This window comes from Balearica regulorum, chromosome 1 (genome assembly GCF_011004875.1).
Source record: "Balearica regulorum gibbericeps isolate bBalReg1 chromosome 1, bBalReg1.pri, whole genome shotgun sequence".
Taxonomy (NCBI): Eukaryota; Metazoa; Chordata; class Aves; order Gruiformes; family Gruidae; genus Balearica; species Balearica regulorum.
Genome location: NC_046184.1, coordinates 127,347,466 through 127,369,899, shown reverse-complemented (window position 1 = coordinate 127,369,899; position 22,434 = coordinate 127,347,466). Strand labels below are relative to the sequence as shown.

The 22,434-nt window shown below is 36.0% G+C and overlaps 1 protein-coding gene across 10 annotated transcripts in view; it reads right to left on the bottom strand.

Annotated features, from left to right (window-relative positions):
- The window catches only part of DMD (dystrophin), a 1,320,554-nt gene that overhangs the window by 177,323 nt on the left and 1,120,797 nt on the right, over positions 1 to 22,434 (bottom strand). For 8 of the 10 annotated variants that reach the window (XM_075774516.1, XM_075774534.1, XM_075774546.1 and 5 more), the window contains 4 exons: positions 20,723 to 20,895; positions 16,892 to 17,048; positions 9,192 to 9,312; positions 8,247 to 8,515 (listed from right to left, as the gene is read on the bottom strand). In XM_075774516.1, the coding sequence (XP_075630631.1) occupies positions 8,247 to 8,515; positions 9,192 to 9,312; positions 16,892 to 17,048; positions 20,723 to 20,895 (720 nt within the window). Of the gene's footprint in view, positions 1 to 8,246; positions 8,516 to 9,191; positions 9,313 to 16,891; positions 17,049 to 20,722; positions 20,896 to 21,229; positions 21,328 to 22,434 lie in introns of those variants that run through there. The other 2 variants (XM_075774594.1, XM_075774583.1) reach the window with 1 other exon arrangement.

Genomic DNA, 22,434 nt, shown 5'->3' with positions numbered 1-22,434 from the left:
TCTGGGAATGTTAATACTTGATCATCAGACTAGTATATGTGCTGTGTTTATATGGCAAACTTAAAACAAAACAAAAAGGCATGTGAAATGTCAGAGTCCCTGCAAAGACTATGACACTTAGGTACTTAAACTTTAATGTTTAATTCTCCTTCTAAAAGCTCAAGTCCCATTCTTATTTCTGATAAACTGATAAAGAGCAATCTCCTAAAAATGTTCTAGTCTGACCTCAATTCTGTACTTCAGAGGCATAAAACGACAGACAAGTCTTTATACATGTATTAGTCAGCTCTCTCAGCAGGCTATCAGAAACCAAGATCAGAGATTACCAATACTTAAAAAGTCAAATTCTGCCCACAGATGTGAATGTCGAACTCCCACTGAAATCAGTAGGGTGAGTTCATACAAGGAAAAATTTGGCTCTAAATGAAATCTGCTGATCTAATAATAGCATGTTCTACCAAACTGGGTTGGAGGTAGAAAAGATTTCCACTTTTTACTGGTCATCTTTTCTTCTTCTTTAGAGTTCAGGAATTTTTCTACACTTACTGTCACTGAAAAAGTTAACAGTATTGTTTAGCCCAAGGGCCCTTAATCAAAGAGAAAATAGTTAACCTGCTCTATTAATGATTGTGTTAATATATTAACACAAATCTGCTGCAAATCTGGTGAAATCTGGTGCCGCTCTTTCCCAGGTGCTGGTTCTTTCACAAAATGGTCTACAAGAGGCTGTTTCTCACTAGTTGTGGTGATTCCCCAAAAAGTTAATTAAAGAATACTCATTTTATTTTTTCCTTGTTAGCAGAGCAACATCAATGTTTCTGTATCTTAATTATGCTACGGTTTCCCAATAAGTAGTATAGTCAAGGGCAGTCTTAATTTTAAAAGACTACTCTAAGATTTCACTGCTCTGCCTGCCCATCACTTTCTTATTATTCCTACACAAAAAAGAATTTATACTCCCCCCTTAAAATAGGTAGCGTGATAGACAAAAAACCCCTATGTAATTTAGTCTGCATGAAACAGTCACTATAATTAAAGTAGTAGCGTCTAAATATGAGATCAGAAATGTATAGCTTATTGCAAAAGGAGTCGGAAGAAGGAATGAAGGTTTGCTTCATGTATTTAAAATGGGCTTAGATATGGGCTATTGCCATAGCTATTGCCATAAAAAACTCTCCAATCTTATGTGACTGATTACATAGCAACAACATAAGGCAGATGAGACTTTTAGATTAAATTTGTATCAGTTGCAAATACATGACTGTTACATATTAAATAACCACTTGTGATTATATTTCTTTTCATGTGAGAAAATAAATTAATTCATAAGCTGTAAAAATGAGATTAAAAGACCACAGGACACAACCGAGTAACTTTCATCTCCTACAAGCTAAGAAGCATAGCAGAACTAACTTCAGCTGGTACAACTACGTGATAAAGCACTCCATGGTTTTTACCTCAATTTCATATTTGAAACAAACCTTAGAAAATTAAACTTACCTCCAATAATGACAACCGTACAACCCTACTAAATTCTTTATTGTGTAAAACTACATTTAAAAAAGTAAAAACAATATATCAGGCTGTAAAACCAATTAAGTAATTTATTTAGCTGAAGTGCCTGATGTTTTAAAAGATCCTGAAAGCCGACTGGTTAAATTCAACAAAATTCAACTATTGCTTTCATCATGGCAAAACTCCACCAAACTTTAAATTCACAATATTCTATATAATAAGGACATTTATAGGATACCAAAGCTTTCCAGAGAATTAAAGAAGATTTTGGTTTATTTTAAAATAAAGTTTATTATGTTCTGATAGAGTCTACTGACAGTTTAGTTTACATTAACATTAAAAGAGTCACTGAAGAGTTTTTGCCATCTGTAAATATACTTTCCTATTCAGCTGTCAATCAATGGCTGCAGTCATGGGAAGGTGTCCTGGCCCATGGCAGGGAGGTTGGAACCAGATGATCTTTATGGTCCCTTACAACCCAAACCATTCTGTGATCTGTGACCCTTTAATTGTACAAACAATTGAAAAATACTTAACCAAATCTTAGTTCATATTCTAAAATTCTGTATATGGAATGCTTTGGTATTTTCGGTGAGTTTAAATCTAAGAATAATAGGGAATATAACTATAGTGGGGAGTAATGCTTGCAAATTGTCAAAATACATCCTACTTTATGAGTACTGAAACTGCTGAAACAATACTTTAGAGTCACTTCTATAGGCTTGCCTGCTGCAAACTCGCCTCAAATTTCTGTAACAGCAGTGAAACCAATCAGTGTTGCACAAGAGAAAAAGAAGCTATTACATATGGTAGAAATTCGAAGCAAAAAAGGGGTTGGGCTTGGAATTATGCAGGAAGATATCTAAGCAAAGTGAAAAAATTATGTGTTGCCATGTGGAACAAATATAAATTTGTTCAGAATACCAGGCAAGTTAATTTCCTTCCAAATAGCAGTAATTTGCTGTTGATACAAATTTAGACATCCATATGAAAAATAAATAGTCTTTTTTTTTTTTTTTTCTCCTTAGGAATATACAGTCTATCAGTAAAGAAGGGAAATTAAAAAGATCTCAAAAGATGCTGTATGTGTAATGTCATTTTATTTTACAGATTGGACTGCATGAGCTCTGCTAGTTTAACGCACAGCTTAATTTGATGTTAGCGTAAAATTAACAGGAAAATGGGCATCACATTAAGTCTGACAACAATTAGCTGTAACATGGATCTCGTATTGCTGTTGATATCTAGCTGGTTGGAAATTCTGGTTATTCAATACATCTTCCAGGTAATTATTTCTTGCACAGTTTGTATGGCTCTATTTAAAACCGTACTCTTTGTGTCCACTGTACTTCTTTATTGCTAGGAGGGGATGAATGTGGATTATTGTCTGGGGTTTAAGTATCATTCATTAATTTGCCTGCATGTGACCCCTACTCATTCCTCACAAAAATAATTCTTTCTTCAGGAAGGATAGAAAGTTATCAATTACCTAAGCATTTCAAATAATTTTGGAAGAATTTGAATTTTTTTTCCTATGAATGAGAACACAAATTAGAAATTCAAGAACTCGCTTTACTCTCAGAATCTGCATTCTAGGCAGCTGTCAGCACAGTTCCTTCATAATAGCACTGTAAGAGTTCGCTTTGCTGAAATATCTCTTTCCAGCACAGCAGTAGCTGAACAGTACCAAAAAGAAGTACAGAAGAGTATCTAAAGCTTTTGTTTTGTTTTGTTTTGTTTTGTTTTAATGAACTGCCTATACTCATTCATTGTCTGGTAATTGAGATTGCTGGCTTAGGATGAGTACTTGTAAGAATATGGTATTGTAACCTTGCCAAATCTATTTCTTTTCCTTCCATGGCCACATATGAACACAACTGAAATTTAGCTAATTATCTTAAGGGGTTATCTTACTTTTTGTTTCCTTTAGAGAAGAGATGCCTAGGGACAAAAAGATTGAGTGCACATGGAAAGTAATTTTGGAGCAGATTATGAGCAGATCAGTTCATTTCTGATCTATGCATAACTGCAGGCTCTGTTCAGTTTACAAACTAGAAAGAAGTTTCAGGTTGACACTTTTTAGTGAACATTTGTCAGTAACATAAAATTGGCTACAACTGTCTGAAGAAACAAACTTCAGCTACAATGCTGAAGAAAGTCTGAAATAAACAGCGTAAAATTCAGGTCTGACATCTCAGAAAAAAAGGATTACTTAACGCAGTACTCGTGAATTTTTCATTGCCTTTTGTTTCAAAGTTTTGCAGAAAATAATTAGAAATTGTTTTAACATTGTAAATAGGCTGTAACAAAAGAATTTTAAAGAATACTTACAGCCTTTGCAAATACATTCACTACATTAAATACATTAAAATTCATAATCTATATGCAAAAGTTCATAGTCTTCTTGTGCAACTGCTCTATTCATAACTGTAAAAGTGAATCTTCAAGAGCAACAACCAGTTCTTAAGAAGCAAGATTAAGATCTTCGTGAAAACTGCTCACAGGAAAATACAAAACTTATGTCACTAAATTCTGTTCCGCTTTTTACAGTTAACAATCATCATATTGAGTCAAGGTGCCCTCATGATGTGACAATGAAGAACAAATCCTTCTATAGCAGAATGGAGCTAGTTGAAAATAGGGCTGCACAACTCAGCATTTATTTGGCAGGTGTTCTTGAGATACACACTTCTATTTTGAACTAGAGAAACCACAGACACTACTGCCTGTTCTTGATTATTTTTTAATTTTATTTTACAATGGTTAAAAAAAAAATAGAAAGGAGTTATATCCCCCATGGAAGTCTCTGCTGTGCACTTACAGTGTTGTGTATGACAGAAAACTGAAGAAGTTATATGCTACTAGTGATGTGGTACAGTATCACTGGCATAAGAAAATGCTTTGATTTGTGCTCTCATAAGCATATTGGAGTAGCTGAACTACCTTTAGTAACAGATGAACCACACTGTTAAAATTACATTGCCTTCTCAGTCACAAAATTCTGTGCACAGCATCCCAAAATAGTGGCTTCTAGTTTAAAAACAGAATTTTTCAGAGGGTAAATTGTCAAAAATCTAAAACTTCATAAAGGAACTCCTCTGAATACTCAACAGCACCCATTCCTATTAGTATTTCTCAGCAGATGTCTACAAACAGACAAGAAAACAGTAAGAAAGTATCAGCATGACATGTAATGATTGCTGCACACTCGCAGCACAACCATTATCAAGGTTTTGGTTGGTATGGAGCAAAGGAGGGTCTTTTGGGGAGAAAGAGAGAAAAGGTTGTTCTGCTGCCAACTCCTGGAATGGGTCTTTGAATAAGATACCAAATGGATGAGGTAGGTTTGACTGCCTAGCAATTGCATACCAGGAAAAGCTTAATATAAAAACTGAGTGGTGGTCTCATGTGAGCCTGAGTGTTCCAGGCATTCTGATGAAAAGAAGAAAATTTTGCTAGTCATTCCAAGAAGAAAGCATCTGTTGAATTTGCTGCAGAGGGAAGTAGAAATCCCAGGTGATGTCTAAAATATGACGTGAGCTACAATCAAAATGATCAGCCAATGGATATTAGGGGGCATTTAATAGACTTGTTTGGGCTTGAACTGAATTTAAGACAGTTAAGTGATGTTTTGGATTTTAATGGACAGAAAGGTATGCTTGGAAGAGACAAAGAATGTGTGTTAAGAAAGTAAGTTACATTTCAGTCTGCAGATAAGGTCACTCATAAGAAGAAAAAAGGGAGAATAACAGAGGGCAGCAGAGAAGTATGAAGAATATTTTGATTATAGATCATCTGTAGTCTAGGTTGCATTCTTTGGGGCAGGTGCGTGAAACTATCTCTTGTCCTCAGAATCAGAGATGAATACCAATTGGTACATTAATACAGATCAAGGAATAATAATCCATTAATACTGATCAAGGATCAGTTATTTTGTGTGAGCTCAACATTATACCACGACCTTAAGAGCTCCAGCAACTATAACTGAAGAGAACAGTGACAAACGGCACTTGGTAAACTCATTCCTTAGGAAGTTATTCATCAGCTTAGGTTTGGGAAGGCTACTGTGATCCCAATGAAGAGAAGGGTTTGCAAGAAATGTAATCACATCTGACCAATATTTCAAAGATCTGCTCAGAAGGTGCTTGGGGTGCTTAGATGTATAGAGAGTAATAGGTACTCTCCCTCACACTAATATCATCAATCATCGTGATACACATCATAAAAACCAGAGCAAGGATGAGAGATAATACATCAATTCGATAATGTTTGGCTCATAATATAATTTATAAAGAAAAAACTTATTGTTTACTAATAACTTTTAACTGAAGGCTATATAACTTGTGTTGTCTTCAACAAATTTACCTTTTAATGGAAATATTTGCAAAGGAAGTGAACTTACTATCCAATAAATATGTTCAACATAAAAATGGGCTTAAATCATGTTTTATTGCTCCTGTCACAGATCATGTATTTACATTAAACCCTCTTTTTTAGGTTTTGAAAAATCAAACCCAGCAATTAATGCTAGGGTTGTGAGTATATTTTAAATATTTGTGCATTTGAGGTAGATACGCTAAGGATATAAAGGATCAAGATCAAAGTTTCTATAGTCTAGCCAGTTCATGTGTAGCAAATGCAAACTTGAAAACTTTTTAAGGATTTACATGCTCTATTTTAGGGTTACATAAATGATTGTTCTTGATTTACAACTTTTCTAAAATAGATTTCACTAAGAACGAGTATGAATGTCATAAATATGAATAACTGGGGTAAAACCTACAAAACCTAAAACCGTATAGTTTTATATAGGCCTTTGAATTGAAGACACAATTGTAGCTTTCTTGGCAGTTATTAATTTCACAAACATCCTTACATTGCCTAGTTAGTACATGCATTTGTCATCAGTATCTATGTTGGAATTACATTCCATTAGAGCAATACATACATGCTAGACAGCACATTTTGGGACAATTATTATACTACTTACACTGTTGTTATTATTCAGCTTTTGGCTTATTGTGTTCTTAGATTACCTAACCTAATTATCATCACTTAGAAGGTGCTAAAAGCACGGTATCACTGTGTATGTACATCTAGCAGACTGGAATTGCCATATATGAAATGAAAAGGTAGAGCTTATAAGGCTATGAATGTGTTCTCTATGTCTTTTTCATTTACCATTTAGCTGATGATCTTATGGTACGGTCTTATGATAGCCTGTATTCATAAATATTTTAAATAAATGTGGTACAAATGAGATAAAAATCAGGGGCTAGGTGGTAGCATTTAATTTTAACTCTTGGAATAGAAGTCTTGGTTTCTGTCCAGCCCTAATATTAAGACTTCAGAAGGAATAAACAGACATCTACTGATGGACAGTACCTCTGGATTTTCATAAGTATTAAGATTTCTATTTTTTCATGGCTGTTCTTAGAATTTCATTATATCCTCTAGGACAGATTTTTACCTTTTTTTTTTTTTTTAACTGTAAAAATATTCAGCACTATAATTGTGGAGTCAACAGTTATAGTCACAGGTTTAGAATTAAGCAACTTGCGTTGTTTTCTAGTAATATCAGGGATTCAGTGTTTCTGTTCAGAATATCTTCTTCAAGATCACAAAAAAATCCATGGCTATAATAGAAGGCACTTTCTGAGAATTTATAAATAAATCTCTTCTGTTCATTTATGATTTTAAATTGAGATAAACAAATTTTGCAGCTAACTGTCCATCAGCTACCAAGCTACCAAGTATTTCATTTATCTTATATAATATCTGTACAGGACACTCATTAAACTTTCTGTGTGATTAAAACTCATGGACTTTTTCTTTTTATTAACTGATTTTTAAAGGCATTTTTCTTGCCATTAGTCATTCTATTTCCTCTTCCTTAGATCCTAATGTTCTATTAGAGAACGCAACAGTCAGCTCAGGTCTGTTTCAAAATGACTGATGTTTCCCATTTATGTGAGAGGAACAGAGGCACTTTGTTCTTATCAAAATGGCAACTGCCTCTATTGTGCTCTAGCTGACGGAATCCTGTAGTATTTATAAAGTCTGGCCATGGCGGTCATGCTGAACGAGGATGAGTCGTCACAAGTTTCTCAATAAGCAATGATTTTAGGAAACAACCGTTGAAAGAAGATAAGCATTAAGTTATACAAAATAATGACAGTATTTCCAGGGTTTTTTTTGTTTGGTTGTGGTTCTTTTTTTAACTATTTCACGTTATGAGGTCTAGTTATCAGATAACACAGATAGCAAATACCACCATCATGACAAAACAACAACAAACCCATATACTCAATTAAATTCTACTCTACAAGTATAGGCACAACTATGTACTCATCATACTTATAAAAGTGTAATAAAGAACAGAAATAATTTTCTATACTTTTCTCATATATTCTCATATCTATTCTATTTTGCTTTCTTTATTGTTAATTCTGCACCTCCTGAGTTAACAGTGAGTGTGTTGAGGATATTTACACATTCCTGTAGTGCTTTTTGCCCATGTTAGCCATATACATTCTCAATGTTGATTCAACTCCATTTTAATTGCAGAAATTCTAAAACTCTTTATATGTACTTTTTTTTTTTTAAATATAAATCACTATGATACAAAGCTATCAATTTCTCATTTAAAAAGATAATTCCTGAGTTGGGGATTCATACAATGAACAAGCCAATTATTTTATACTCAGAAATACCGATATACTGACACATACCTTGACTTTTTCTAAGTGATCCTGCAGAGAGTCAATTAGCAGATCCCCCACTGGCTGCCAGGATCCCTTGAACACTTCAGCCTGGCGTAGTTTCAGATCCAGTTCATCCATTGCCTCTTGAAGGCCCTGCAGTCTTTCAAGAGCATCATCTATCTTCTTTTGCCAATCAGCAGACTGTAGATTCAGCTTATCCCACTCAGTTCTGACCTCATCTCCTTGCCTTTGGAGAAGTTTAGTGACATTGTGGGCCCTTTCCTCAGGTGACAGCTCTAAATGTGAAAGTCAAGAGGCTTTTAAGACATATTCTGCCTTAGAAGAAAAATAATTGCCATCTGGGTAAGTTCAAAGCTCAGTAAGAAACTATTCATAATTAAAGACACCTGTGAAATTTATTTTATTAATGTATTCTCATTTGAATATCTCTTTAAAAATTTAAGTCTTGCCACCATATAAATCACCACTGTGTACATTTAAGTAGATGAAAGAATTTTTAAGCGTGCGAAGTGTAGCTAAAAGTTTATATCAACTGTGTTCTGATTCAGCAAAATAGTTCTGCACATATGTAAATATTAATCATTGTGAATCTTTTGCTGCAACTGAGTGGATTTGGGAGATTCTGTAGTACTGAGACTACAAGTTGAATTTCAGGTTAAATTGCAGCTTTCAGACCTCAAATGGGCCTACAGTTATAGATAGGTCCTGGAGGTTTAAAGCCAGTTTCAAAATCTGCTTATAAATATGCATGTCTATTTAGTGCCACAGTGTTCAGAAGGATGGCTAAGGGTTTCTTTCATCTATATTTTTAGCTTAGTTTCTGAATACCGACATGCAGCTTGGCATGTAAAAGGAATGCTTTCACAGTAGCTGGCAGAATTTATTTAATCATCGCGGATCATCACTGATCTTTCCAGCAATGTGTTGTTACCCTGCTCTTTCCTCAGTTACCTCTTGGTTCCGGGTAGAGCTTCTCCAGTCCCTCCACAGGCTGCTCTGCTAAGAAGATTCGCACAGTCTCAAGCGCACTCCTGATAACGGGTTCTTTAGTTTTCAGCTCCCTCTTGAAAGTCTGAGAGATGAAACAAAATTATTGTAAGTGGATATATAATGAAATACTGAGTGCTAGCCCTTGTTTTTGTCAATTTAAGAACACAATTTCTAACAACAGCTTCCATGTGTGTATTACAAGTAGCTATTAAAAAAAAAAATGTAAAAGAGATAATCAGCTTTTGCTTAACCTGAAATCACAGTTCAAAGGAGTAAATGTACTGCCAGCATGCTGCAAAGCACCCAGGGTTGCTGATAAAATTTTCACTGTGAGAGGGATCCCTTTTGTTGATTAACATGAGGGTCAACTCCAAAACTGAGCTGCAAGGGGCAAGGCTTGGGCTGGCTCTCTATTGGACCACACCAGCATAGCTAATGGTTCTTGAAAGTAAGATTTACCAGAATGTGAAGTAAAATTCAATATGTCTTATAGCTACCACTTTGCTACTGCTGCTAGCAACTATTATAAGGGGGGGGAAGGACTTATGGATATTGACATGTTATGTTAACCCATAACAATTAGTAACAAAAAAAATTCCAATGTATTAAATTGGAACACTCTCTTCTAGCAGTGGTGTAGATGCATCTCTTCCAAAATTACACGACCTGAGATTTATGAAATGTATAATCAAGGAAAGGTGAAAATTCAGAAATACAATCTAGCCTAGATGTAGGCATGCATGAGTAAAAATTAAGGGCAGAAAGTAGTCCTTCTGAAATAGTTAATGCCTAGTTGCTCTAATCAGTATTTATTATCAATTTCTATATCTTTACGTGTAACATTTCTCAGTGGTACGTTCTGCTCCTTTTCAGATCAAGTGTATTTCTCCCTTTCATCTCGTTCTTTCCTGTCACGCTTTTTGGCACCTGTGTCCTTTCTTGCCTTTTCTTCCTCTTTCCTATTTGCATTTTTCTTCCACCAGCAAGAGCTCCTTTTACTATCTCTCTTCTATTCCCTGCTTTTAAAATGACAGTAAGTAAGATTCTCAAGATTGGTATTTGAACTTTTGGTAGGCTACTGAAAGTATACATATCTCAGGTTGGTGGGTTTTGATTTTGAGGGGAGGGGGTCATTTGGGTTTTGGGGGGATTTTTTTGGGGGGTGGTGTTTTGGGTTTTGGGGTTTTTTTTTGTTAAAGAGAGTTAAGATTCCATCAATCTGAGTCCAAATGTTCACCACACAAAAATGCAGATGAAACCTGGCCTGTGGGTTGCATGTTGCATTGGGTCTTTTGCATGTTGTATTAAAATTATCTAAATGGTCCTTATCACTGTTTTATTTCAACATTTTCTTCTCTATTTATGAAAAAATATTGAATGCATACTGTTTTCAAGTAGCATAGAAGTAAAATATGAAGATAATTATACTGCAGTATAACACAAAACACAATACTGCAAAAAGAAGAGCCATACGCCATAAGTGGAAAACAGATATTTTACTCCAGGGATTAGAAAATTCTTTTTACAACACAGGCATTATATATGCTTCTTACATAATAAATTCATCAACTCAGTTAAATTAATTATTAAACAAAATTTGGGTTTCTATGCAAACTAATCAAAGATTATAAATTCAATATTAAAAAGTTCATTACACTTTGAATTGTATTTGATATGAAATGCTCTGTACAGGAAATACCTAACAGAACTAATGAGAATCACACCTTCAGTTTATACTATGAGCACTCACAGGTAAAAAATTCTTAATACATTTCTGGAAAGTAAACTTAAGGAAATGACTACAATTATTCTATTATAAATATTTAAATAAACTTTTTATTAAGTGGTTAAGAACTGATCATAAGGTTTGCAATTGTGAATCAGGAAAACCCTTTAGCAAAGTGTGCTTTCTTGAAGAAAAAAACAAAGTAAAAAAATGTTAATTTTCTGTCATGGACATCAATGGGACTGGGATCCTTTCATAGAGTGTATCTGCTATCATAAGGCAAAATCTATTGTTTGATTAATATCTGTGATAAATGTTTTAAACAATCATGTTGAACTTAAGAACCAACACTGATTTTCACAAATACAGAAGAGTACTGTATGTTAGCAAGTAAACTACCATTAGACATTGCTCCACATAAAAACTGAGTGGGGTTACTCCAGGGTTAAAACTTTTTAACTTAGGCATTTTTAGGTTTAGAAATTTTTATAATTCATACTTGACTCTTGCATGAAGTGCAATGGAGAGAGGAAATATAATAAGCCTTTTTCATGCCTCCAAATAAGGAAAATCTATCCCTTTAATTAGCCTTTGTGCTCACTTCACATTACATCAATCTATTCCTCTAGGGAGTGGCAGGTCTGCAGCTCAAGTAAGCCAGCAGGTAGCATAACTTAAAATGTTCCCCCATGGAATGCATGCTTTGTTCTCATCTGATAATGTTAAAAGTGGCATCAACAGTCATATTGGGTTTTAAACATTACAACTGTATAACAGCTTAAAGATATAATATGCTTTATAAATGTCTCCAGAGACAAATTATTTCTCAGAAACGTTTATGCCCTTAAGCAATCAAACAGGAGGCACATGCACAAAGGTCTGCTCTGCCCACACACACCAAGAGCAGGAAGGAGTCACCGATATTCCAGAGGAACACAGAACGACACCAACTTAAAGGGTACTTAAAAGCCAGAGATGCCTTTAAATTGTGTGTTTGGGAATGAGTAGTACTGCTGTATGGAGTGCTGCTGCTGTCGTCAGGTCAACCCTAGCTATGCACATGTACGAACAATGAGAAGGACACAAAACACCTTCTTCCAACTTGTACCGGTTTGCATAAAACCATAGCAACCACATACACCTAGTGGCATTATATTTCCAAAAGAGGGTTAAAGCCACATTCCTCCAATATCTCTTGTGCAACAGAACAAGGATAACATAATCATATATGCATACTGCATCCCATAAAGTGTGTGAGCAGGAATCATATCTATCTTCTCAAAACAATAGAAAAATGCTAATGGGAACTTTCCAACTTTTTATGTTTTGTATTTAGTCCCAAACACAAAGAGTCTCTTTCTCTTTTATTAAAGGAAAACAGTGAGCCAATATGTTAAATGTTTTCTTTTCCTATTTTTCGCTTCTGGATGTTGGAGCTGGTGATATAGTCTGTAAATCCTGAGTTTTAGAATAGTACACAGTATGGTGTTAAGATCTATCCACAATCCTCATTGCCTTCCCTAGCTTTGATCTGTAGACCTCTCCCAAGTAAGTTAAAATATGTTTCAGTTTAAGAAATTTAAAGAGGAGAGAATGAAAAAACCCTGAGAGTGAAGCAGTAGCACAGAACAGCATTCAAAATAATGAATGTTCATTTCATACCATCCCATTCCAAAAAAATGTTATTACTGTATGAAGATAAAGCCAGCTTTTCTGATTAAAGTTTTGTTGTGAAATATGTACACACTACCAATAAAAATCATAAAGTAGCAATAAATGACATTGTCTCTTCTTTTGAAAAAAAAAAAAATTATCTATCTAGAGCTCTGACAAATACATCTTCATAATAAACAGACCATAATTGAAAGCAGAATTAGCCTAAATGAATGTCTAATTTACAGCTAATGATTTCAGGCTAATTTTATTGAATTCCTTAACTTCTTCCACACTTTGTGGTGACTGGAGAGGAAATCGAACGTGCATAATGTATGACCTGACAAAAAACCAAGTAAACTACTTTATTTAAACATCTCTATTTGTCATCAACACTAGAGCAGTAAGAGTATTCTGTCCACCATTTTAATAATGCATATATTGATCAGCTTATCAGCTTGTCTCTTCAGACCTCTCCTACCTCCTCCCGGGTGTCCTTAAATCTCTTTAGAATGAGAAACACAGATTGTTTAAATCAAAAGACGAGAATATAATGACAAAAGAGTTGCATTAGTAAAACTAAAATTAATCTCTGTTATTAGAAAAGAAGATAAATTTTTTCCTTTTAATGAATTTTAAAGAGAAAGAGTACAAATAAATTAATTCAAGATGTTTCCCAACCAGAATGCTTTATAAAAATGGGTTTTGACCTCAATTTTAAAAAGTAGTTATCAACTGTGCCACCAGAAAAGGTGAGTGTGTTGAAGCAGAAATTGTACTCCTTCTTAGGCACTGTTGCTATAGATTTCATGTGAAAGGGTTTCCAGGGAATTGTTAAAAATTAACTTCCATATTCATAAATGCTATTTATGCTGCTAATATAATCACTACACAGAAGATGTGGCAACTCTTAAAAGAATGAAAGAAAAAGCAGGCTACCTGCGTGATGCCTAAGTTACTTAACTGAGATGAACAGTAACATGTACACAGTTATTAATATGATTTCAATGAAACATCATTATGACACTTAGTAAAACAAAGAAAATGGAAAGACAAGTGAATAATGTTTTGATGAATAGCAGTATTTTTTTATCATTGTCTAAACTCCCTACACACACATCCTAAGACTTTGGCATAGACACAATTTCTTCAGATGCCAAAAAACGACAAAATGACCCACTATAGATATAAGTTCAAACAAATAGCAGTTATGTGGGTGTACTCGGGATAAATTCCAAATTGTCTTGTCTGAAAGCACCTCACATTTATAACGCAACAATGATTTTGACTGCATGGATATCTCTTTTCTCAGTTGAGTTCAAGCTCTCCTCTGGCATAGATTCAAACATTTGAAATTTTCATCTGAATCCTACTCTTAAAAATTTTAAAGCCCATCTTGGCAACTAGGAGCATTCTAATGATAAGAACCAACTTCTTTTCATCTCTGCTATGAATGTCTGAGGTATTCCAGATGGTCTTCTAAAAGATAGAGAGGTTAAATATGTTTGTTATTCTTTAAATTACATCCTTAAGGGGAAAAAAAAAAATCAGCTTGTAACATTGCTTTAGAAAAGGGATTCAGGCATAAAATCGTGTTTGCATTCACCATGCCATTTCTGAAGGGCAATCAGTTAAACTGTGTATAAATAATGTTCCCCTGCTGAGGTTTTTTCTCTTCTCCAGGGAAGAACTTACCTGGGTTCACTTCTGGCTTTACCTGGCAAAAACAATTTTTCACAGAAGGAAAGACATTGTACTGATATAGGAAGACCAAAGCTGGAAGTTTGGGTCATTTAAAAGATTGGTCAGAGAAAGTAGAGACTGAGCTTGTTTACTGAAGACTGATTTCCAGAACTGACACTCAGGAGAACAAAATGAACAATCAGCAGATTCTTTTTCTCAAGACCAAAATGCAACTACTCTTTACTTTCACATCCAACACTCTGAGAGCTAAGTTTTGTTCTTAAGCAGGGGCTGAAAACTTGAAAAAAAACAACTTTCCAGCACTGTGCTCCAGTTTTAAGTTAGCTACTTCTATACTTGTTGTTCAAGCTTTTTCAAAAAGCATTTTTCTTATGCTAAGAAATGAGCTAAGCTGTTCATTTGGATACAGCCTTTGTATGCCTACTTCTTTAAAGGAATCTTTCAGAGAAACAGAAAGTCCATAGTGTCCAGGGGGAAAAAAATACAGCACAAAAACAGTGAGATGCAAACAGACTTTTGTCAAAGACAACCTGAAGTCAACACAGTTCTGCACTGATTGTTTTTCCCTCCTTCTCTGTAAGAGATCTTTGAAGAGCAGACAGGGTAACCTAGTTTCAAGGATTATGTTTTGTTCTTTTTTCCACAGGGAATCAGAATACCTACAACAAGAAAGGCCTTGCATTTAACTACAGAAGTGGTACAGAATGGGAAAAAAAGAAGCCATGTTTCTAAAAGGAACTAAAATGTTCTAGCTTTGATACTAGACACGATGACCAAAGATTTGTGTCTGTATGTATCTGCATGTGACAGAGAAGATAATAAAAGAGGAGAATTGAGGAGGAGTTCTATTTTGTGAAGTCACTTTGCACCTATTCTTTGCACCTTACTTTTATGCAACAGTTCTTGTCCCTAAGAGTTTTAAATACTTCAGTTAAAATTTTATAAGATGAAAAAATTATTTCTTTGATCTAGGAAGAAAGGTAATATTTTCAAATACTCAGATATTATTCAGATGACAAAAGTTTTGTTGTAACAATCCTACACAAATCCTTCTCTAAGTCTTGCTTTGGCTCAAGAGTTGTCTTTGGATAAAGGGTTTGAGTTAATGTCATGCTGAGTTAAAGCAACATCTATATTGTTTCATTCATCCTGATGTTCTGGATGGGCTTTAAAAATACTTTCTGGAAGTTGCTACAGACAGCTGGCTAGAATGGACCTCAAGCATTTCATATATCTTAACTTTCACAGAGGGAAAGGTAAAAAGGGATGGTGGTGCTCCATAAAGTCATGGATATTTTGGCCTGTCTGTTTCTGCGATAGTGCTTGAAGTCCAAAGCAAAGTTTTGTATGAAAGTCACATCCTATATATCACATCTGCAGAAGGAAGGCCTAGGAAATGTGACCAAGCTACCCCCTGCAGCAAAGCACTATATGATCTTAGAAAAGCACTGCACAATAACAGTGAGATGTTTTTTGTTCATCCTTCTCTTTGGTTTTCTTGGCCATTAGGTAGGCCCTTGAGAAACTGTATTGCCACTACTTCCCATCAGTCTGCTACTGTAGACAAACGCCTCTTTGCCTATGCCAAGAGCCAAGCCTGGTTGTATATGATACTTCCAGAGTTTTCACAAACTCAGGGTTTCCAAATAACTTACAGCAGCAAGATATGTCATGTTCTCTTTCCAAACTTGATCTTCTCACTATTTGTTCTCAAATGTGTCCTTCAGCATGAGGCAGGACAATCTGTTAGAGCAATACTTATAATACAGCTACCTGATGAATGGAGAAAACACAGGTATTCCAGATCCAATTTCATTTTACAGTACCATGTCACATTTCTCCATTAAGCAATAAAATGAGAGATTTGGGAACTTCAGAAACAATACCTTTTGTGGCAAGTTTCGCAAATCTGAAAGTTATCTATATGAAGCACAATCCTTTGAGAGGGTGATCACTGGTTTTGGAATAGTCTCTTCTCATGGTATCAAGTTGTCTGACTGACAATTTAAATTATTCAATAGAAAATACATTTGTTCGAAATAACTTTGCCATAAGAATTCCCTGATGACACTAGTATAAACAATGGACAGTTACAGTCAGGTATCACAATAGTTTCATGATGCACATAGTTGTGCATTAGGGCTGATATCAGCTACACTTTTCACAAATGTTCCCAACAATCAATAGCAAAACAGGATTTCAAAAAGTACACATGAAGTTTAAGTGTCTGATCTAGAAAAAAATTTAGAACTATATATTTAATTCTCAAATAATGTTAGGCTAGTCTTTCTTCTGGCCATGAAAACTAGCTGTCTCTGATAGGTCTACGAAAAGGCTGTGTTGCTTTTCAAAAAAGCCAAGCAGCTGGTAGTAAACACTCCCTACTCCAAAAGGCTGATTTTCTAACCGGTGGTTGAAACTTGTAGCTAGTACTCTCATGCAAGAAGTTCAGTTTTCATTGTCTCTCAAATATATTGTAAAGGGTATCTTACTTTTTCCAGCAAGGACTGTTTCATGCAGCACTAACCTGCAAAACAAAAAGCAATGACCAAACGATCATTTAAAAAAAAAATCATACCCTATGTATATCATTCTGTTTCTGCACAGTGGGAAGATCTCCACCAATGGGTGCTTGCTGTTTTAATTCATCCTCCTTCAATTGCAGCCATGCCAAAAGTTCCTGAAGAGAGAGATGCAAACGCTTCCACTGGTCTGCACTGGCTTCCAAATGGGATCTGAAAGCATGTGTTAAATATAAGATATATTCAGGCACAGTGAAAATAAAAACTAAATTGGACAAGCTTATTTACTGAGAAAGATCCTAGCGTTTCATTAACTTAATGATTTTTAAATAGCTTCAGTAGCTTTGAATTAGATTCTGGCAATGCTGATTTAATTCTGGTTCCACAGTCTTGGCCTGAAACATCCGTTCTTTTCCCATTTCTTGGTTGTTTGGGTTTTTTTTTAGTTTTCCTCTTCAGCAGTGAGTAATAGCTATGTTCAATTGTCAGTCTGACTAAATGTGCACAAATATTATGCAGGACGAGCAAGAGAGTAACTTAGTCATCACTTAGGATTACTAGGCGATTAATTAACTGAAATGTAGAGAGATGTTTTCAACTCAGAGAAGAGCAAGCATTTCTCTAAACCACTACACAAACCATTCAAACTCACATAAGATTCATGTGGTTGCTCACCTTTAAGATAAGAGAACCAATGCCATCATTTCCCAAAAAAGTAATGAGGAAATTGTTAAAACAGATAGAATCCCTGTACACTACCCCAATGTCTGTGCGATTTGAACAGAGGTGTGAATTAAACTAACTGAATCCCTGGGAAAAATTAAAGGACATAATACTACTTTGTGCAAACAAGGTCTCCACCATAAGGACATCTAAATATTTCCTCCGTGTATGCGCATATGTGTAAATGTGTTGTTTTTAATACTGGGATCAAGTATCGAGCCACTAATTTTCAGCAATTGTTTTCTGTGGAGAGAAAATATGTGACTGAAACATCACTGGACTGATCACATCTTCAATTTTGTTTATACCATAGATAAAGCACACTAAAATTTTGTCTTTCTAGACTTATGAATATGCTATTTTTCTGTTGCTGGTGGGGAGGAAATTCCTAATTAACTTCTAGGCAACAAAAGAATTCCTCTTAGTAATTCAAATCAAAAGCAGAATTACGTAACAGTAAAGTGATAAAATGCACTGGAAAATAAAGACAGATTTATTTATATATTTTCTTTTTAACTTCCAGCTTTGTTCATATAACATTTCTCTTCTTTTTCAGTGATTGCACATAAAATCACTTGTTATCTGACAGTGAAAATTCTACTCCTATACCTCATATAGGATGGTCTATAACAAAATGTGATAAATATGGTCTCAATGTTTTGCAGACCTTATTACTTAGTTTGGATGTGGAAATGAGGAATTGCTGACGGTAAAGACAGTTGTGTTTCTTTGAAATGCTCTATGGATCCTGTCTTCTTTCCAACCTCTTACACCAGGTAATTGGAGTGGCAAGGAAAGAGAAAGGAAAGGGACAGATTAGCCATAGGCTGACAGAAAGCTCAGCTGCTCTGGTATGTGAGCTGATGGAAAATTTTCTCCTTTTTCAAACTTAAAGGCTATGTGGGAGACACATAGACCACGCTGCCTTTTGATCTCTGCTCTCACAAGGCAGCTGTGGGCTGGGGCAAAACTGCCTCACAGCAGGCGCTGCTGGGGAGGCCAGCCCTGCAGGCAGTGAGGGCTGTGGAAGCCCCAGGATGCCTTTGAAAGCAGCGAGGGGGCAGAGAAGCGGGGATGTTGTATGGGGAGTTGCAGGAAGCAACAGCTAGAGCAAGTTCCACAGGGCTTTTGGAGGGGACACAGTAAAGGAGCCAAGTTTCTGAGTCAGGTTAACTCCCGTGTCCCATGTTTATCTCAGCAAATGCAAGCTTCCATCTCCTCCAGACAGGGCAGCAACTGGAGGCAAACGCTAGGGTCTTCACTTCTTCCCTGCTTCCCCAGGTCTTGCTTTACAGGCAAAGAGTGCAAAAAAGAGTGACCCAAAGTGGTTTTGTTAGTGCTGCTGTGTTCTGACCTTCCCTAGTTTAGTGAATGGTTTCCCTGAACTCATTCTGTTCTGCCCTTCTTTCAGCTTCCAGAATATATGTTTATGTATGTGCATGCCAGTGTACATTATATGCGCACACTCATATATTTATAGCTGTGTTCAAGTATGTGCAGACAAAACAGATAAACTGTATGGACTTATCAGAATAAAAGAAAGGTAATAATGGAAATGAACTTGGCTTCTCTTGATATCTACCATGTATTTTATCTAATGGATTTAGAAAAGAATGCCCACATAAGCTGAGCAACAGCATGGGTCTTCTGTTTCAGCAGACCAAAACTTATGCTTAATGAGGAGACGTGTGGGACTGCTGCCTGGGGAGCATTTCACGTTTCTGTTCTCATACCTCTTTTGCGTAAGCATTGCTAGTTATGATGAAACCCATTCCATAGTGTGTGATGGAAAGAAGTAGCTCCACGCAGACAGACTGAGAATAGCCTGTTCATTCAGTCTGGGGGCCAGCAGCATTTAAATTAAATGTTTTAGAAGTTAAGAATTGTTTCTTATCATAATCAGTAAGTTGTTGAACACCTTGAGCTTTTTAATGAAAGCAAATATTTTAGAGACAAGGTCTGTTGCTTTGAATGTTTAATGCAAGAACTCACTGTGACATAATTAGGGTTACTATTTCTGACTTGATTAATGGCAGCAATACACTGAACTGCAAAAACTGAAAGACAGAAAGTCCCATATATTTAATTACTGGTATTTGGCCAACTGATTGGGTTTTTTTATCTCAAACATTACTGCATTTGGGCAAGTTCATGGGTAAAAGAAGAAAAAAATCTCAGAGAGACCTTGAAGGGTTATATCCCTCTTCTTTTGCTCCTCAGAACAAAAAAAAGGAGGAATTTGTCTGTCTTTTTCTTTAGCTACTAATATCTTTTCAACCTCACATCCTTCATTTATTTTTAATGACTGATGTTATGAAGATGGCTTTTGTCATTACACAGACTGACCTCCCTCAGGGCCTGAGATGAAAAAAGCTAATATTTCATACATTATTTTGAAAAACACTTCTGCCTTTTGCTGTCTTCTGAACTACCACCAACTAACACACAGCAAGCAAGCAAATGAAAAATGCCCAAGACTGAACGCAACGGAGCTGGGTTGCCTATTGTAAAAGTCGTATTTCTGAAGAGAAGCTTCCTGGACAAAATCTTTTGAAAAACATTCTTCAGTCCATTGAAGCCTGTACCTCTACTTCATCATTTGTAACATAACTATTTATTATAGTTTTCCTTGCAAGGAGAAGCTTTTCCTCTTGTGACACTACCTATGGATTTCCTTTTACCCCTGGATTTTGGTAATTCTGTCCGCTCTCCAGACATCAGCTAAAATCTTAAATAACGTGTCTTCTCATTTGCAAGGCTATTCTTAGTTTTGCACTGGAAATAGCAGCCTTAGCAATAAAGCTTATCATAAATATAGGTTATTTAATCACTTTCTTTCATGACTCATTGATAAGTCATACCCAGCTCTAGAAAAAAGCCTACATTTAGGGGGGGTACAGTTGCTGTTTAAACATGCTAATCTCTCCTTCTGTAATTACAAAACCTCATCATGTGCCTCAAATCCTAATCCCCTACTATCGTTTTTCACACCAAAAAAACCTAATCACTCTTACAAAGTTAAGCCAACATTCAAAATAGCACAAATCATCTCAAAATGGACAGAAATAGTGCTATCAGAAACAATATTAAACCCTTCTACTGGCAAAACGCAGCAGCCCACCTTACACACCAACTGTAGGCTTTTGCTTATGTTAAGATCCTACCTAATGTTTAGAGATTTCTTCCTAAGCTCGCTCCATCTGAGGTTCATGTTATCCAGACGTCTCTGCAATACGGCTGCATCCTCAGAGCCTTCCAAGGATCTCAGGATTTTCTGGCCATTTTCATCCAGGTTGTGGAAGATGTCAGTATGAGCATCGATTTCTGCCTGTAGTTCCTACAGAAGCAATAGAAAACAATATGTGTGATTTCTTACAAAATCATAGAAACTATCGCTTCTCAAAAGAAGAGAAAAATCCTCAATGTAATACAGAGTTAGCACAGATTTTGATTACTCCTTTTATGGCAATATCATGTACTAGTTATCATGCATATTTCCCTTTCACGTGAAGGCCGTTTGCATTTTCTTCCATACAGAGCTTACTGAACCAAATTTAGAAAGTTAGAAGTCTAGCCTTTGACAGGCAACAAAGCAAGGACAAGACATATATACCATGCTGATGAGGAAAGAAAAACCAGACAAAACCCTCAGGGTCTCAGGTAAATCTGACCTTCACATGATAAGTCTTCCTGTGCAGCATTTTCAGTTTGAGCTGGGGACTGCAACACCGGTCCTGCTGCATGGCAATTCCAAGAAATCTACGCGTCTGCAGCAGCCGAGCTTTAAAATGCCAAATTCACTTACATTCTGTTGACAGAACGCATTTCGGAGCGCAGGCCTCAGCAGTCAATAGCAATAAACAGCCACTTTGTGCTATATCAAAACACTGGTCAGGGCCATGGCTGTAGGAGGGCCTGAGAATAGCAAGGACCTAGAATATGCAACTGGCAGCTCATGTTGAACAGCCAACTTTTCTTATCACTTTGTAACTGCAGGCCAGCTCTACATTTTGAATTCATTTTCCCCCCTCATTTTTAGCACGGCTGTTTCTGCCAAAAGAACATTCTTTAGAGAGCTGCCTGGTACCAGCATTCCTGCCTGCCCACACACTCAATGCAGCCTTTGTACGTTGGCTGCCCTTCTCCAAGACGTTCGCATGCTGCAGCTCCACAAGGTCACAGATTCGTTTGCGGTGAACAGTGGTTGAATCAAGCTCTTTAAACAGAATGAAAATAATAATAATAATAATAATAATAATAATTTAAACACATACATACATGAGCACACACATACTCTATATGTAGCCACACATGCACAAAAGTACTTTTACTTTCATACAAAGAAGCACACAAAGACATACAAAAAATGACCTAGTGAATAAAGCTCTGCATTTTCTCCTGGGGTGCTTGGGCACTAAGATTTCTGGTGGTGGTTTCTTGCTGCCTGAAATGGGAGTGCTGGGGATGAAGTGTGAAAGGGGGAATGATTTATGGCATCTGAGAGCAAGACCCAGCGCTAACTGAGCATCACAGATAGCCCCCAATGGAACTTTGTTGTAATTTTCTTTAGAAGAATGACTTTGAAGGAGAGGAGCGTGCAACTTCCCTACTTGGTGTGTTCTTAATTGAATTGGTTTTATTTGATATTTTAAGTGCAATGTTAGCTGCACTGAATCATGAGTAGATTGTCCTTGCTCACCTACTCCTGTTCCAAATGTCATTTGCTGTCCTTTGCTGGATACCTATTTCTTGCACAGTAATGACTAGCACTGTATTTGGAGCAATTTCAAGGAGGGCTAGGAACGACTTTGGTACAGTATAGGAGTTCTTATCGAACTATTTTACTTCATCTATGGTCATCCTAGCAGTAAAGCAG